Raw genomic sequence first — 15261 nt, forward strand, 5'->3', positions numbered from 1 at the left:
TCGTGGTCTGTTGGTTAGCTAGTGTAACTAACACCGTGGAGGTCATGAGCTAAAATCTCACTGACATCAGGGGTGGGGTGGAGAGTTACACCGTCGTCTAGAGTGAAGGAAAAAAAGAAAAAGAAAGAACCTTTAATGTTTCCTATCAAAATATATACATATAAAAGATAAATCCATCCAATAATTCATGTTCCTTGCAGAAAAAAGGTCAACCAACGAGTGAAGGGTAAAACAATGCAGCAGTTGGTAATCATTTAACCATCCCATATATTAATAGCAATGACTCAAATGTTTCTCATTCTCCCTGATTGTCATGTTAAATGCATGTGAAGGACTAACATAGGGAAGACTCTCGATCACAAGAATGATACAGGACTACAAGGTCACGAGCAAAAAAGATGCACACTCGGCTTCCAATCAATATTACGAGTGAAGTCCTAAACGGATTGGGATTCCCTTATCTAAACCAATTGGTTACTCGTGGAGTTATGAACCAGCAGAAATGCTCCTTATGCATGGCGAAAGGATATGCAGCGAAGCAGAGATCATTTTCTCTGGCACGTGAACTGAAAAACCCTTCCTTTTCGTTTACTGTGAGGATGGACAAGGATCACTTGTACGCATTTTGACCTTCAAACTGATGATTAATCGAAGAATGGTGCAATTTTTGTTACGTGTAAATAAACCGGTCGCCATCCGAACCGGTAGTTAAATCGTGCGGCTCTCCTTTCCCCTTCAGTTGGCCCTACCTTAATCCCAGAGAACTTGGGGTGTCCAAGAGAATGCAGTCTTCTCCAGTAATGGCCACCAAATTCCATTGCACAAAACCCGTCGTTGTCTGTAAGCAGAGACCCAACTTTTTCCGGGGCCCCGAGAACTTCAAACTCAAGCCTTTTAATCGAAACCCGGATCATATTTTGGTCAGTCCAATCACCTCCACCATTTCTACAAGGTCTGTCAGTCACTGTATTTAAGACCTTCACCTTCTTCCACGTGCACTCAAAATTGTACTGGACTAATTGTTGCATTGTTTATAGGGGCATATGGGATTTCACAAAGTGCATCAATATCTCATGGAGATGGGTTTCGCAGATTCTCTCTGTTTACTTGCTTTTTCTCAATATTGTTGCTGATGCTCAGGCCTATGATTACCCATCTCCTTCTTCTTCTTCTTCTGTTTATGCTTGTGAAGATGTTAACAATTACTATGCCAATGTGGAGCATTTAGAGGGTAAATCACTCAAGAAGAAACTGAATTCCATCATTGGCAAGCATCAATCTTTATCTTACAGAGAGGTAGTTAATATTTTTACTGCTGCTCCTATGTTTAGTGCAGTTTCAGTCTGTTTTGGTGCTTTGTTTCAAGAAGTATGACATCAATGGTTTATGGAAATAGGTGTGGAATGCTCTCAAGATTCTAGATGCTTCGGATGTTGACAACCCAGAAGCTTCATCAGGGATGTAAGGGCTAATCAAACCTCAAAACAGCTTGCTGCAGTTTGTATTGGTAATTGTTACATTTACCCTGTGCTTGTTACCAACTTACCTACATTTTTCGTATGCAGAGTTGAAATTTACTCCGTGAAGGTTGTACCAAAGTCATTAGCTGGAAAGCCTGAAGGATGGAATAGTGAGTCAATTACTAAAATTTTTCTGCAGTTTCTCTGATTTTGATGTAGGTTTCTTATTATGTTGTACTTTGATTTCAGGCCAAAGAAAAAGTTCATGATATAACTTTTTCGCTTATACGTTTATTAGTTCATGATTGATTTTGCATATCCAAAGTGAATATACTTTAAAACCTAAATATTATTGTTTTGGAATGTTGAAACTTGAATTAAAGAGCATTAGTATCTGAGTCCAAGAAGAGTGTAGGAATTTTGTTGATAAGAAAGGAAATAACCCTGACTGATTGGTTGAACTAAATGAAGTATCAACTATCAAGTGACATAATTGTAGCTTCAATCTCAGTTTAGATTCATGTGTTTCTTACAGTCACAGTACATGATAATTTCACAGTTCACATTTCACATTAGATGATACAGTACTATGGCATCTGTTCCAGTTCAGAATAGTAAAATCATAATGAAGAACAACTCTTTGAATTACATCTATTTTATTATCTACATGAGTCAAAAGTGGGATAGTCATGTTGTGAGGCTTGAATTAATACCACATCTTTGGGTAGAGCAGAAGTTGATATTTACCAGAAGTTTGTCTCCAAAGTCTGTAAATTGCTTTACTGCTAAGGATAAGTGCACATAATAGCTAAAATATTCCCAATTTTAGGGGGCTCTGAGAAATGTAGTTAAGTGACTTAATGTTCTCTTGAAGTTGATGCCCTGTAGGAGCTTTTGAAAAGCTGGTTCTGCTTAAATAAGCAAACTGAGAGCTGCTCACAGGTTCACAGTGTGAACACAGAAAAACAGAGAGAAGGACAGATATTAAACTTTACTAGACACAGAGAGATGATTTGTTATGAGAAAATTCTTATATTTTGTTAGCCATAATATGATATCTTTTGGTCTGTATAGTGGAAGATAGAGATAGACTCTTGAGATCTTTCCTTGTCCTAGGACTAGCAGTTTTGATGTGGAAGCTACCTATAACTCTCATAACATATGATCAAAGGAACTCATTCTACTGCAAGAACAAGGAGAGCAACTGTATAAAAGAAAGTAAAAGTTGTCTAAATATTCACTTTGGCTATGAAATAGAAAAAGCAGCTATAACTGTTGGATATTGACTCATATCTTACTCTCAAACTAAATGTTGGTTTGACACTAAGCTAAGTTACAATGCAACATGAGGTTGGAAACTATGAGTTTCTGCCATGTGCTGTGCTAGATTGCTGGCCAAATAAGCGAACTGAGGATCATCTAAAAGTTGCATGGTGGAAGAGCGGAGCCAACATTTAGGTTTCCGTATTGACTTAGCTGGCTACTGAGTTCTGCGAAAAGGTAGTTGTATGTTTGTTGGAAGTGTTTGATGCAGGATGTGCAGGCTTTATTTAGAGGTTTTCTGAAAGCTAATGAATACCTGAAGGCTTAAAACTAGGGAGTTTTATAGTGGACAGGGTGATAGGGTACTTTCTGGCTTGTGAAAGGGATAATTAAGGCACCTGAGTTGCTATTTGTGCAATGTTAATTTAATGTGATGCAGCTTGAGAAGACAAAGAAGAGATCGAGGGGGGCTTGTAGCTCCAGTGGATTAGCATATACTTCCAAAGCCAAATTTAGAATTCGAATCCCCTGTATCCCTTTGGCATCCCTGTAACCAAAAGAAAAATTTTGAGTTTAGTTGGTTGTGCAGTTCCTATTTTATTATTATTATTATTTTTTTTTCTTTATTTTTTATCCTTGCTGCTTTCTTTTACTCAGAAATATACAACAATCTCTGAGATCTTCATTATCTGCTGCTTTTTTAGGAGAGCACTTATGGCCTCGTTCTTATGGTTTGAAAAATGGTCCATCCCTGACTGATATACACAACATTCGCCCTGCAGATGTGAATGGTAAGATGAGTATTCCCCTTTTTGCAAGTAAGAAGTGGATCTCTCAATATTTTGAAATTTCTGAGGGACAGAAGAAAATTTTGGACTTTCTTGCAGTCAATTCCTCCAGGGGGAACAAATACTACGGAGAATGCAGTGTTAATTCGGCTAAATGTTTGAAGCCAGCAAATAAAGAAGCTGCTTTGGACACAGAAACTGACAAGGATAGATGGGCACCACCTAAACAGGTTTTTCACTGTGCATATCTTAATTAATTTAATGTGAATAGCATGGTTTTCTCGTTAATGAGTAATATGTTAGAAATGTTATGGAAAATGTTACAATATATTGCTTATTACTAAATACTGGAAATCTGAGAGGTATAGATTAGAGAAACTAACGAGAAGAGGAGATTGATGATGTGGCAGAATTTAAAGATCTGCATGCTTCTGTACAAACAAGTCCCTAACCAACATCTATGTTGGAAGCAATCATGTACAGCTTCTTATAAGAAGCTTAACAGGAGCGAAAGCAAAAACTAAAATTAAATTTTACCAAATGTTCTGTGGGTTATTTCAGAAGCAAAACCAGATTCAGTTTTTGCCAAACAGGGTAGTTGATCTCTAACAACATGGCAACCATGTATTCCCCATGCGCTCCCTGCCAGTTTAGGCTATAATAGAATGCGTATTCATGCTAACAGGGTTGAATTTATTATGGTATCATAACCCTCTTAAAAAAAGTTCTACCAGAATCACTAATGAGGTTGTTGTCGTTCTATCTGGCCACCAAAATCAGAGTTTAAATGTTAATCTCTTTACAGTCAGTTTCATATATATATATTATTATTTTCTTATGTGATTTCTTTGTCATGCCATTTAAGCATAGAGGAGATATTGCTAGGGCACTGATGTACATGGCGGTATGTTATGGATATCGTCAACCAGATGGAGGCCCAGTTCTTCACCTTTCAGATTCTCCAAAAATTTGTAAGTTAAAATAATTAATAAAAACTTTGAGTAGCTTGAGTTCTGATTGTCTCCTTGCTCCTCCTGGGGACTTGAGTACCACTTGTGAACATGGACATGCTTTAATAATTTTTATAAAAGATTCTTAGTTTAATGCATCAAACATGCTGATGTTGACAGAATTCCACATCCATCAGAAAAGTTTCTGGGTGTTTCCTTGTTCTCTAAACCAACATCTATGAATGAAGAAAAGAAAATCAGCCTCTATGTTATAACCACTGTGGACTTGCTGGGGGGTGGTAGCTTTCACTCCATCCTGAAGACATTTTCCATATACGTCTTTTCATGTCGCAATAGATTTGAATCATTTGTTAGAATCTTATGTGAATACAAGGCCTCTTACCTCATTTTCTTCTGGCAAATAGCTCTGCCTCCATATATATACCTTCTCCAAGATTCATTGCAAACCCCTTGATCCAATAACCATAAGAATTTCTCAGTAAACCACCATTACCAATATGACCACTATTCGGCCTGCAACTTCCATCTACATCAAGCTTACACCAATCAGCTGGTGGGGGTGTCCACTTTGTCAAGGTTGTTTAGAGTCATGGACTTTGTTTTCATTTAACCATTCTCTGAAAAGTTACCAATAACAACAATTGGCCAAGCAGGAGGGTGGAGTTTTGTGTCAAAGATAGAGCTGCATCTCCACTTCCATCAAACTGACCATAAGTTGGAAACAAACGAGGGAACTAGGAGACTTCGGATTGTTCATCAAATCATACTTCAGAAACTCAAAGAGCATGAGTGAGCACCAATAGTCATTGTACCTACATCATTCCAAATTTTATGCGCATATCTACGACCTTTGAAGAGGTGGACTTGTGATAAGACCTAAACCAGCTGTGTGGTTTGCTTTAATACTGGACATGTACAACAGTGAGGTTTAGTTAAGCATAAATGATTATTAAGAGACTAAGCTTGAAGCGCAATGTTAGTGTAGGAATGAATTCTATTTATTTTTATTTTGCTTTATCTTGAAAGTATATGCTGTTCTTATTGATGGGGAATTAAGAATGCATTTCTTTTATTGGCCTAGACCTTGATTGTTTTAACTTGTGAGTGCATTGGTGTAGCAAAGAGTGAGATGGGACTGCTTTCTACGTTGTTAAAGTGGAATGAGATTGATCCCCCTTCAAGAGAAGAGAAATTGAGAAATGACAGAGTATGCAAGTGTTATCAACACAACAGAAATCCTTTCATTGATCATCCAGAATATGCCACTCTCATATGGAAAGAACATATCTTGAGCCATCATGCTTTCCATCCTCTTCCTAGAAGTCATCAAATTCAAAACAACAAACAAGGTATTAATTCTTTAAATGCATGTACTTTTTAATACGAGAAGAATGAAAGTTGCAGAGCATACATATAAATAACATACCTGCAAAGCACGGCATACACATTTGAAGTTTGTTAAAGGATACTGTGAAGGAACCCTTGTGTCAAGGTGTACAATTTTCTTCTTAAACTGTATGAATGATGCAATACCATGTGTCCAGAAACTGCATTCCATAGTCCAATTTGATTCTCTTTTCTGTTAGAAAGAAAAATAGTTTCCTTGTGCCATTACGCCTTAAATTATATGAAGTGTTTACTACTATGGTTATTATTTGGGTGGCGCTCCAGGAAACTTTAGCAAGCAAGTCATCAGGTAGCAGGATTCAAGCTTCAAGGAACCAAGCACATGGACAATTGTTATGAAGGGCTGGCTGGAAACGGTAATGGTCACTTGGTTTGTAAGCCTTGATTCTGGGGATGGTGGTCGAGGAAGGTTGTGGTAATGCATGTGGTTTGTTCACATACCTATCAACCTATCATATCACTGGAGGCAAACTGAGGTAATGCACCCTTATTTGTTATAAAATAAGAGTGAGAGAGGGAAATCGGAAAAAATAATGTGTATTTTCCTTCTCCAAGTCTCATTTTATATAAGCTTTGGGATAACCATCAACTGTTGTCCAATGTCTCCTAGGATACATAGAAATTCTCTTCTAAAATCTAAACATTACATAATATTCCCAAATATATTTGTGGACAAGGACAAAATCAACAATATTTAAAATGCCATTATTATTTGTAATGTTGTTTTATCATTGTCAATTTGTCATTACACTTGTTTCTTTTGCATTAGATGGACTGGCTATGCAAACCTGTAGCACATGGAGTACGAATTGGTGAATCATATATATAGGCTTGCCCCTATTCAAAGAGGATTATGAATTGGTGAGTTGTGCCAATAAGCACTTCCCTATAAGTTAAGAATTTAGTTCTTATTATGTAATTCATATAAAGTGTGATTCTGTGAAACTAGCTTGGCATGTAAATTCTATATGAATCGCAGCAATTGTAACTATGAACTAGTTTAGTTTTTTTTTTATGTAGATGAACTAGTTTAGTTTGCTGGCACAACAGCAAACAAGGTACCAAAGGCTTAGAGAAATACATTGGATAGTTTTAATAATCTCCTATTTTTCTAACCTGTTGCCATCACAAATCTCCTATCTCTGTAAATAATTAATTCGATTAAATTATTGATGAAGTTACAATGTGACAACTGTTATTGTGATTAGTGAGTCAAAACTTTATCCATAGGTCTCTCTATTTTTTTTTTTAATTGGAAGGAGCTCGAATTCATGTCGAAGAATAAATACTCTTAATCACTTTTCTTGAAATTTCAATGAAATGAACGTCAAGTCTTACAAAAAAAATGAAATTAAAAAAAAATGAAGTGAAAACATTGTTAGTATCAGAGTAACCCATTAGATAGCCTAGTGAAGTAGATTGTAGGTAACTTCATTTTTCCCGTAGAAGGTACCACTGTAAATTTCTATGCATGGTATTCGGTCGAATAGGGAAAGAGCCGATGACAGATTAAACGAAATTTACTGGTAGCTAGAAGAATTGAAAATTAATTACTAATTATACTAACTCCACCAAGAGGTGTAATTTTGATGTTTGATACATAACAAATAGTAAGGCAATCCATAGTTGAATGCAATTATATGCATCTCGGAGTTTCCAGAAATATATATATGTCATGTACTATTACTGATACTCACCTACGTCATTCAAATCATTAAGCTTGTCTTTGAGTAATGGAAACAACTTCATTCCCATTAGTGGCCAAAACCCACATATTGTAATGCCCGATATTCCTTTCCCTCGATTACTTCTATGCTAATCCTCTATGTCTCTCTCAGTCTCTCCCCCCCAAGTCTTTACCAATGCAAGAAAAACCCAACAACAATGGATGAATCTGGCAGTTTCTGCTGCTGCTGCTGTTGTTAAGCTCTAGTAGTGCAATAGCAGTAACACCAATCTCCGCATTTAGATACATATTTTCTGCTGCAGCACAGAACTATTGCCTTACCATGACTCGCCGCTTACTGGAAGGTAACGATTGCTTCACTAGTTCACTGCAAAAACATTGCTCTTCAGCCTTGCATATCATCATGTTGGTAAAATTGTCATAGTGATCATACTTCGGCACCAAGTTTGAAGAGCCTTATTTTCAGTTTTGTTATCTATTAGAGATTTTTTAGGGTTTGGTTTTTACATCCTCAATCATTCATAAAACACACTATAGTTGATAGTATTGTAGAGTAGAGGATCAATCATCAAATTTGCTAAATATTTGTGATCGATCAAGCAGATTTTACACAAAAACAATATCAAGGGTTTCGGGATAAGTTTAGCTGGCCGAAACTAGAAGGGTTATAGCTAGGGTCCTTAATCTGAATGCTTTATGTCATTGTCCTGTAAGGGTCTTATTGGATACTGATAAAGAGTTATGAAGGATGGTGCATCTAATGGCTTGTGTTCACATCATATTCACAAATCCATGCATTAGAACTATTCAATAATCTCATTGCCCTGCTCTCCTTTCTTTCGAGTATATCTTATTAATTTCAATTCAATCCAAACTATTAATACAGGCATACAATTTCTTTGGTTGTAGTGATGTCTCCAGCAGAACATTCCATATCTAAGTCACGGTCTACAGCCTTATTCTTTTTTCTTGGAGGGATAGTTATGCTCATCATTCTGCTTATAATTGTATATATCTTTCGGAAAAAGATCAAACCAGAAGAGATCAAGAAGTTGGTAGCAAGAGTCAGAAAGCGGCCAGGTTGTACTATTGATTGATTCCAAAAAATAACAACCAAAATCTTGATCATAACCTCATTGTTAATACTTTTCTGTTTCAATGCAGCATCGACAGACGCTTTTAGTGGAATCCTTAGAACAATAAGCTATTTTGACTTCGCAACATTGAAGAAGGCAACCAAAAACTTTCATCAGGGAAATCTACTTGGAAAAGGTGGATTCGGCCCTGTCTATAGGGTACTATTTCTGAACCTATGGAACCTATTTTGGTAGTAGTTTTTTACATATATATACTTTCCATGAACCTCCAAGGGTTCAGAGTAAGACATATGTAGATCACAAGTTTCCAGAGGCAACTTTGGTCAACTGATATTGTAGGGGTCTTGAGACACATATTCGAGTGCCCTTTTTCTCTAACATGCAGTTTATCTTTTTCTTAGGGAAAATTAAGAGATGGGAGGTTGATTGCTGTTAAGAGGTTATCTCTTGATAAATCCCAACAAGGAGAAACAGAGTTTCTTGCAGAAGTAAGGTTGATCACTAGCGTCCAACACAGGAACTTGGTTCAACTTGTTGGATGTTGCTCACACGGGCCTCAGCGACTCCTTGTATATGAATACATGAAAAACAAGAGCTTGGACCATATAATATATGGTATTATTTCTTGGCTACCTTTCCTTCTATCCATCTTAATATCTTAGTTGTGTCCACTTAACACTTAACCAAAGTACAAATCTATCATTTCTGTTTGACTATTGCTTACGATTCTTCTTTTTATTGAAAAACAGGAAAAAGTGATCAGTTCCTGAACTGGGGCACTAGGTTCCAGATAATTGTTGGAATCGCTAGAGGGTTACAATATCTACATGAGGATTCCCCCCTAAGAATTATACACAGAGATATCAAGGCGAGCAACATTCTTCTCGATGAAAAATTTCAACCAAGGATTGGAGATTTTGGGCTGGCTAGGTTCTTCCCTGAAGATCAAGCCTATCTCAGTACAACATTTGCGGGAACTCTGTAAGTCCTTCAGCTAACTTAAACTTTCTTAAGTCAATGATTAGATGACATATGTTATGCAATTGTTAAAGATTTGGTAGTGTATATAGCCCATTTGTCGGAAAGAAAAAACCAGGAAGGGAAGAAAAGAGAGATGAAAATAGAATAGTCATTTAGAAAAGAACAGTACAAAATTGTGCTACAAGCATCACAATGATCAAGGATCAAGAATGCTTCCACTTCTGTCTCTACAGCTCTGAAGTTTCTGCTGCAGACTTAGTTTCTTTACCAACCAAAGACTGCAATATCAACTATATTTCTTCCCTATATTTGTTTGAACTTAATATCTGTTACTATTAATACCATAGATTTAAGTAAACCGGTTGAACTTCTGTTATATATGAATTCAAATTATTTCTAGTCTTCACTAGAAAATAAAGGGTTTATCTGATAAGTCTAGATTTGGTCATGCAAACCTAATTTAGCATCCTCAGCAAGTCATCTGACGTATCAGATTAGGTGACGAATTGCAGAATTTGGTTGTAACCCATCAACTGTTGGAAGCATGAAATAAAAAGAATTAGTAAAGGACATAGCACTAAAAAGTGGCCTTGAGAGTATTAATTCTTTACAGAAATTTTGTTTTTTCTCTTTTAAGTAACTGTTTTTATCTGTTTCCTCAGAGGATATACAGCACCTGAATATGCTATTAGAGGAGAATTGTCCGAAAAGGCGGATATATATAGTTTTGGAGTTCTTGTGCTTGAAATAATTAGTGGCAGGAAAAACACAGATCTTAGTCTAGCATCAGAAATGCAGTACCTGCCTGAATACGTAAGCTTTTACCCTTTCAGCAATTATTCCCTTAGAAATGTTTGAAATCTTGGCACTGATTTTCACTTAAAATTTCAGGCGTGGAAGTTATACGAGAGATCAAAGGTGATGGATCTGCTTGATCCAAAACTGCAACAAGAAGGATTTGAGGAAAAGGATGTTATGCAAGCAATCAATGTGGCATTCTTATGCCTTCAGCCTCATGCAAATCTGAGACCCCCCATGTCAGACATTGTAGCAATGTTAACATGCAAAGTTCAGATGACCGGAACACTACCTATAAAACCGGCCTTTTTGGACAGAAGACGCACCAAGAATGAAAACCTTTCGTGGGATACAATGTCCGATGTTTTCCCTTCTCCCATTCAGAGTGAATCTCCCTCATTACCTAATTAAACAACAAACTTGATTGCAACTTCATGATCCTGTCTTTCAAAGGAAAATGAAATGGTACGAGGGTCTTCCAGGAATGTCTTGAGAATATTTTCAAATGTAGCTTCACATATATGTCACATATATAATTGTTTATTTCTTCATTTTTGGTAGAGGTACTTACTTGGTGGTAGAATTTTGTTACTTGCACATGATATGATACTAGTCAAGGCTTACTGTTGAGGAGCATAGAACTGGGTATGATTTGTATTGTTATATCGATCTCACAGGTGTTTCAGCTTCCTTTCTCATGGAGTTTCCTCAAGTTTGTCTTTAATTGAAATTCGTAACAATAAATCTGTTATTGAATGATTCTACCTAAGAAAGATTGAAAGTAAAAGTTAAAATTGAAGCCAATAGCAGCTTTTCTTGTACGTCGCACCAAGATTAGTAATTGAGGGTCAGACATTTCTGGACTGAAAAGAAAGCATTACAAAGCTTCGTGTAAGCAACAGTAGTCTGACATTCAGCAGAAAGACCCAACAATCTGACCAGGCGTCTCTTTTCTCTCTACAGACCACACATGGTAGCCAAATAGAAACTCTAGCTAGCTACGGAGAATTCATGACGGTGAATTCAAAGTTTCAAACAAAGGGAACCTCCTGCACATTCTACTTCTCTAAATTTTGTTAGAAGTTAGAGAGAACAGTTAGTGTTTTTATGGTGACACACTGACGCTTAAACCATAACAAACCCTAGGTCGAAACATTTAATTAATTGTGCTGAATAACTCGATCAGCACCCACTTATCGAACTTGTTATATTCTAAATTTCATGTAAATTAAGCATCTCAACTTAGACTTCAGTTCAAATCGATAGGATGGAACAATAATTTAGATAAATGTATTTATCGTGTCAAAATTAGGTTTTATAATTTGCAGCATAATGATGTTGAATGGCATGAATTTTTAGACTTGATTATGATCTGCTTTGTTTATTTTCTTGAAGCAACGGCAAACTTTTTTTTTTTTTGAGAATAAAATAATTTCATTGCTTATCATATTTTTGAACTTGAATTTTGATTTTTTTTGAATCAAAGAGGTCAACCAGATTTTATAATTCAGCAAGCAGTACAAAAGACGATACACCCCAGTGGAGTCGACAGAAAGAGCCGTCCTTTAGGACATACAAACATCATATTCTAAAAAAATAGAATCCTGCATACCCTGAGTACACCCACCTTTTAGGAAGTCCACGCACCCTTATTCTAACAAAACCTAAGTACTCAGAAGCAGTTTAAATAAAATGTCAACCGAGCACTAGGTTTTGCGATCCAAATAAAATTGTTTAATTTTTTGGATTAGAGGATGACAAACCATCCTCCACTCCCCTGGTGAAGGAGGCTCAGGACCCAAAACTCAGATCCCAGCCCACAGGCCAGAGCGAAGCCCAGATGGCCCAAGCGGGGATAGTTAAGGGCACCCTGCCCTGTTCCAGTCCACCAACATCACCGATCCACACACCGCCGCTCCAGCAGACTCCACCACCAACAACAACCTCACCTCCGCCGGTGTCCACCCGGGAGAATGACCCTTTGCAACAAGACCAAGATATTCCCAAGTCCAAATCCCAAATCCGTAAACCGCCGCCTAACATCGGAGGGTTCGGGCCCAAGGAAATCAGATCAGTCCTCATCTCCAGCCGCCCCAAATCAAGTCGACCTCCACCACTCTCAAGCCAACCCCAGAGCGGAGGCGCGGGAACAAAACCAGTGATTGCATAGTCACCATCACATCCAATACAGTCAAAACTAGAGCCACCGATCAAGCCACCAAAATCAAAGCAGGCGCATATATCCTTTTGCTCCCAAACACCATCAACGGCGTTTATGCAGCCCCCACCATAGTCAATAGTCGGACGACCTCGATCCAAAGTCCAGTCACGCCAATCCAATGTAGACCAAACCAGATCCACGCCGTCAGAGCTCGGCCTCAGATCAGCCACCAAAACATCAGAACTGTCGTCCCAGACATCCATGTACCACAAGGATCCCAATCCAGGGCGACACTCCAAGCGACAGAACAAAATCAACAAGAAGAAAGAAACGATTAGCCACCAGACTAACAATGGCCATGACCATTAAGATTTGGAAAATTTTGAGAGATTTGTCGAAGGTGGAAGGTCGACGATAAACCCTAGCAGAGCGCTAAGTCACTGTGAACTTGAATTTTGATGGTCAAGCATTCATGTAAATTTACATTAACAAGTATTACTCATTAGGGACCAATTGGCTCGTTTATATTCAATAAGCTTACAATTTTTTTTTTCTTCTTTTGATCAAGATCACACAGTATCCTCAAAGGTTTTCTAGGCCCATAGATTAATATGTGTCCCGGGAAGGGGGGGGGGGTGTGGGGGTCATGTAAACGCTTCATCCCCTCTTGCCTTCCTCTAAGAATATATTGAGATTTAAACTTCGATTAGCGTTGGCGAGATTAGAACCTGGTTGTGGAGGTTCCACACTTGGATCATCTTACCAACTTGACCACCTGTAGTGGTTACAATACATATCTTAAGAACAACTACCAAATCCACATCCAATTATTTGAAACTCCAATTGCCAATACACTCAATTATAGAACCCATGATAAAAAAAAAGGTCCAAGCTAGGGTCAAGCCCGAGTTAAGAGTCGTAAAGCTTGACTCGACAATAGCCCACAAATAACCACTAGTGCCTGAATCCATCACTTGGTCAAAACTAGCCTAGAAACAACCACTAATATCATTTTGCAAGTGATCAACCACGTCGCTCGACTCCGAGTTCATCCAGTAAACAAACATTGATCTGTGGAGGCTAAAAATAACACGGCTCCGGAACGATCGACTCTAGGCTCCAAAAAGATCAAACTACCCTTAAAAGGGAACGAGCCAAACTCACACCAAACCAGGAACCAAGTTAGGTCCGGATAATCAGGGAAGCACCCCAAAACAATCTCCACGAGACATGAGCTCTGGCTCAAGCGCGCCCAATCCGCAATGGATATGGTCCAGGTCCAACATACGAACCACGCCACATTCTGAATAACCTAAGCCCAGTGCTAAGGCCCAAAACTCAATGCAGAATAAGTCAATCTTATTCGAGTCAGTCCAATCCGGACTAGTAAACTCCACAATGAGCCTGAGTATGTGGTGACTTACACACTAAGTCTGCTCAACCAAGCAAGCAAGGGAATCTCGCCTAAACCTCTATTGTGGCTAAATCTCCAAAAGGATCCGATTTTTTTAAGATCTTATCTCACTCCAGAATTTTCAAACTTGGACTACACGGCAAGCCCATTAGGATTACGCGCCTCCTAGGGTTTTCACCAGGCATGGTCAGTATAAATACGCCCCATTCTACATCACATCGGTAAGCAATTCGAAGTTAATCATAACGAAATACATCTCAATCTACTCAAACTCTAAACACTCTTATTTTGATCATACTGACTTGACTGTTGGAGCCCACTTGGCTGATACCACACTAGTCCTTAGGGCTGGCAAATCCAACTGAGACAAACCAGCCAACCGTATCCGTCCCGAACCAAGTTTGTCGGTAGCCGACATTCTCGGTAACCAAAGTATTGGTACGGTTGTACCGAACCGAGAAGGAGTACACGGTACGGTATTGGTATTGATTTTTAGAGAAATACGGTATACCGTACCGTACCATATATTTAATATAATATATATTTATCAATCTCAGCCATTGATTATAATTGTTTTATGTGATATTAAATCAGAACCGTTAGATTAACAAACCCTAAAGGAATCAGAGAGACAATCAAAATCGATTTCATTTCCCTCAGTTTCTCTCCCTCAAACCGAGCCCAGCCTCTCTCAAACTCTCTCAGCAATCCATGAACCATATCCATCTTGTTCTGATTTCCGAACCCTGTGATTAAGCTTGTGTAAACCAGAACACTTGGTTGGCACCCAGATCACGCATTTCATCTAAAAGTCTACTGCTTCTTTCATCTGTTCCTTCAAAGAATCAAACCATTTGATCCTTTGCTTTCTTCAGCTTCCTTTATTTGAGGGTTTCGATCAGAGAGTCAAACACTTTCTTAGTTTCTTACGTTCCTATTCTTCTAGCATCTCTATCTTAGGCAATTAACATGCAATCATCAGAATTTCATATAATCATCATTTTATGTAATATATTTTTGCAGATTACAGATCTCGGTTGACGGATTCAAATAACCAGATAGCTAAAGATCAAAACTTTGATTGAAATTGAAAGACCCAGAAATGAAAAGTACCTGATTTAGTGAGATTGAAAACTTGGGTTGGTGAAAGAGGGACTCGACCGCATAGGGCAGCCATGGGCGTCTCACTCTCTCTTTTGGTTTTTGGGTTGTGGGTATCAAAGGATCATTAAGG

At 38.0% G+C, this 15261-nt stretch overlaps 1 protein-coding gene across 2 annotated transcripts; it reads left to right on the forward strand.

The window, feature by feature from the left end:
* Positions 1-598: 598 nt before the first annotated feature.
* LOC133712568 (probable LRR receptor-like serine/threonine-protein kinase At1g56130) lies at positions 599-11115 on the forward strand. Of its 2 annotated transcripts, XR_009847481.1 has the most exons (10): positions 599-952; positions 1038-1296; positions 1397-1461; positions 1566-1630; positions 3428-3514; positions 3611-3741; positions 4377-4482; positions 5601-5831; positions 6154-6365; positions 6659-7031. XR_009847481.1 is itself a non-coding variant. In XM_062138672.1 (9 exons), the coding sequence occupies exons 3-9, from the start codon at positions 7899-7901 to the stop codon at positions 10861-10863; spliced, it is 1239 nt and encodes a 412-aa protein (XP_061994656.1). In that variant the 5' UTR covers positions 5857-6365; positions 6659-6750; positions 7728-7898; the 3' UTR covers positions 10864-11115. The 2 variants fall into 2 exon arrangements, 1 of the variants encoding a protein (XP_061994656.1); XM_062138672.1 differs by lacking the exons at positions 599-952; positions 1038-1296; positions 1397-1461; ... (3 more) ...; positions 4377-4482; positions 5601-5831 and adding exons at positions 7728-7920; positions 8486-8656; positions 8741-8871; ... (2 more) ...; positions 10317-10467; positions 10546-11115 and having other exon boundaries at positions 5857-6365; positions 6659-6750.
* The last annotated feature ends 4146 nt before the right edge of the window (positions 11116-15261 follow it).

The sequence above is a fragment of the Rosa rugosa genome, chromosome 5 (assembly GCF_958449725.1).
Source record: "Rosa rugosa chromosome 5, drRosRugo1.1, whole genome shotgun sequence".
NCBI classification, from domain to species: Eukaryota; Viridiplantae; Streptophyta; class Magnoliopsida; order Rosales; family Rosaceae; genus Rosa; species Rosa rugosa.